Source organism: Rosa chinensis, chromosome 2 (assembly GCF_002994745.2).
Source record: "Rosa chinensis cultivar Old Blush chromosome 2, RchiOBHm-V2, whole genome shotgun sequence".
Classification (NCBI taxonomy): domain Eukaryota; kingdom Viridiplantae; phylum Streptophyta; class Magnoliopsida; order Rosales; family Rosaceae; genus Rosa; species Rosa chinensis.
Window position 1 is genome coordinate 17099665 of NC_037089.1, and position 2664 is coordinate 17102328.

At 40.4% G+C, this 2664-nt stretch overlaps 1 protein-coding gene across 1 annotated transcript; it reads right to left on the minus strand.

Annotated features, from left to right (window-relative positions):
* Positions 1–757: 757 nt before the first annotated feature.
* Positions 758–2099, minus strand: LOC112186690. The gene is made up of 3 exons (XM_024325191.2): positions 1583–2099; positions 1294–1479; positions 758–1125 (listed from the first exon to the last, which is right to left on the minus strand). Exons 1-3 carry the CDS (start codon positions 2063–2065, stop codon positions 841–843), a joined length of 954 nt encoding a protein of 317 aa, XP_024180959.1. The 5' UTR covers positions 2066–2099; the 3' UTR covers positions 758–840.
* Positions 2100–2664: the final 565 nt, after the last annotated feature.

The window sequence follows — 2664 nt, forward strand, 5'->3', positions numbered from 1 at the left end:
TCAGAAAGTGCAGGACACTGCCCAAAGGCATGAATGTCCTTCAGAAAATACGCTACTACTGTTATGTTGTCATTCAATCAGAATAGGGTGCCACGAACAAACTTCATGTACCAATAAGCTTCATTTTAGAGCCAAACTCAAAACTATTTGTAGGATGCAGACTTACTACTTCATATCCAAGTCCAATGACGCTCAATGTCCACCACTGCAGCAAATTAAGCACCGGTTGAATAGATTAAAGTATTAAACAGCATAATATGTAAAAGACGATAAGCTGATCATCAGCTGACTCGCTTTACTTTATCTAGTGATATTTATAGTTCGAGTTACTATCTAATTCCTACAGAACATGTTACAGCTGATTGAGGATAATGGTGGACCAATAGTTTGCATCTTTCAGTTTAGATAATGCTCGTTCTCAAAAAGAAGCAAATAAGATGAAAGAAGACTTTTTTTTTTCTTAAGAAAAGATGAAAGAAGACTTGGGATTTAATTCATAGCATCTTGTTAATACTTCGGTCGCTTTTAGATCATCCTACCCACATCTTGTTACCTAGTCTTCCTTCGTATTTTGTATATAGAATAACAGTTAAAAAAAAAAAATTCAATATTTTTAAAATGAAACTGGTTTTGCTAATATATTGCCACCTACTAGACCGATGTTCTATGCTCCCGGAATCTTGCCTAGTCAGCCAACAGGATCCGGATCCCCGCAGTCAAATCCTGAGGCTCTGCTTGTAACTCCAAAACTATTCCAATATTTAATCAAAACTTACATAAACAAACAGAGAGTATACAACATAGTTTTACCAGTCAATGACTAAACAAACCCATCTCAGTTCACTGGTAAGTGCATTTGTTCTTCAAGGCAATGGCCACGTTCATCTTCTTAGGATCCATAACCACAGTGCAATCGACTCTCTTGTTGAACTTAGGTCGCACCAGTTTTCCCAAAACATTAGCTCTCGATCTCACCTCGAACTTCAGTGCCAGTGTCAGTGGCTGAATAGGTGCACCATTCGAGCTTCCTAAATTTGCTCCCCCACCGTAAAGTGGAATTTTGTTCCCTATCAAATTCACTGTAATCTGTCTCTGACTCTTTCTCGATTGGTAAAATTTGTTTGTCTGCAAAACCCAAAACCAAAATTCTCAATATGTTCATGGGTGCATTTTAATCTCTATAAAAATTGTAAGTCATGTAATGGTGTACTGCTTCTAGTGTGGCAACCTAAGATGATTTTTTAGCGAAAATGTGAACATTTAACGTAATGGTTAATATAAGCATTTTCATACCGTTCCGCTGGCTACGGTGAGCTCAGAGAATGAGAGATCAAGAGGCGTTGATTTGACATGAACCCCAAAAAATGTAGCAGTGTTGCGAAATGTGAACTTCACGGTGGAATTCAAGGACACCATGTTGGTGGCCACTCCTGAGAAATCCTCCCCGGCTTGAACCACAAATTGATCAAATCTGATGCTCTGCAACCAAAGATATGACAATTACCAAATTAACTTTATTTTCTAGCCAAACATGTCACAGTGTCACATTTTATCATTAACATTATGGTATGCAAAAACTTACCTTCATAGTGATAACGGGCTTCTGTGCCCTACTCGCACCCCACAGAATCAAAGAGAACAGAGTAAATAGCGCAAAGAAGCCTAAAATGAAAGCGAGGAAGTAACACCGGCGAGAGAGACCATCGCTTTCGTTGTCATCGTCGAGCAGGCCCTCTTCTTCAATGGAGTCGAACTGATCCTTCCACGGCCTCCACCCCTTGCGCTGGGGTCCACTGTGTTGCTTGCTGCTCCGCGAGCCAGAAAACCGGGTGGAGGCGGACTCGCGCGAGTGGGGGCCGAGGGAGGAGTTGGAGTGGGAGTGAGGCGGCGAGCCCGTCGGGCTGGAGTGGAAGGAGTTGGTGGTCTTCTCGCCATCGTGCGAGTCTCGTGAGGGGCTCTGCACGTAATAAACTGCACCGCGCTCGCTGCTCCTGCGTGGCGAGCGTGGCGGTGAGGAGTGGCTGAGGCTGCTCGCCTCGGAGTCAGTCTTGGCCAGCACCGACATTGATGATGAAGAGTTCAATTAATTCCTTTGTGAAGAATTGAGAGAAGTGAAGGGAAAGAGTACTGATGAAACTGACGAGTTATAGAATCTTTGAATCAACATAAGCTGTAAGGTGGTGCACGTTGGGGTTTTGATTTCTTTATTCTGAAGGTAAGATTAATTATAACTAAATGGAGAGAGCTCTCTGCCATTTGCTAATTTTTCTAGTTTTAAAGTATAACTAAATGGTTTTTTTATGAACTTTGTCTACTATAATGTTGCAGAGAGAATTAAATGCAGACGAGTTTTTATGGTATGAATCTGAGAGCCATAATATTCAAATCCTCAGCTTATTGACCAAAATAATAACACAGTACGATTCAAACTGACTTTTTCTTACTTTCCTTTTCACGTCTTTCTTTCTATTTTTTGGCCCTTTGCACATGAGAAATGACACGAGCTAAATTCATATGAAAATCGGTGATTTATTTTATTTTATTTTATAATATTTTTATCTGAAGGAAGAATCGGTAATGAACGTACAACGTCCAATTGTATAAACTTGGAATATGTAAACCCATCTACCTGAATTAGATTGGTTCGCATAATTTGAAACATTA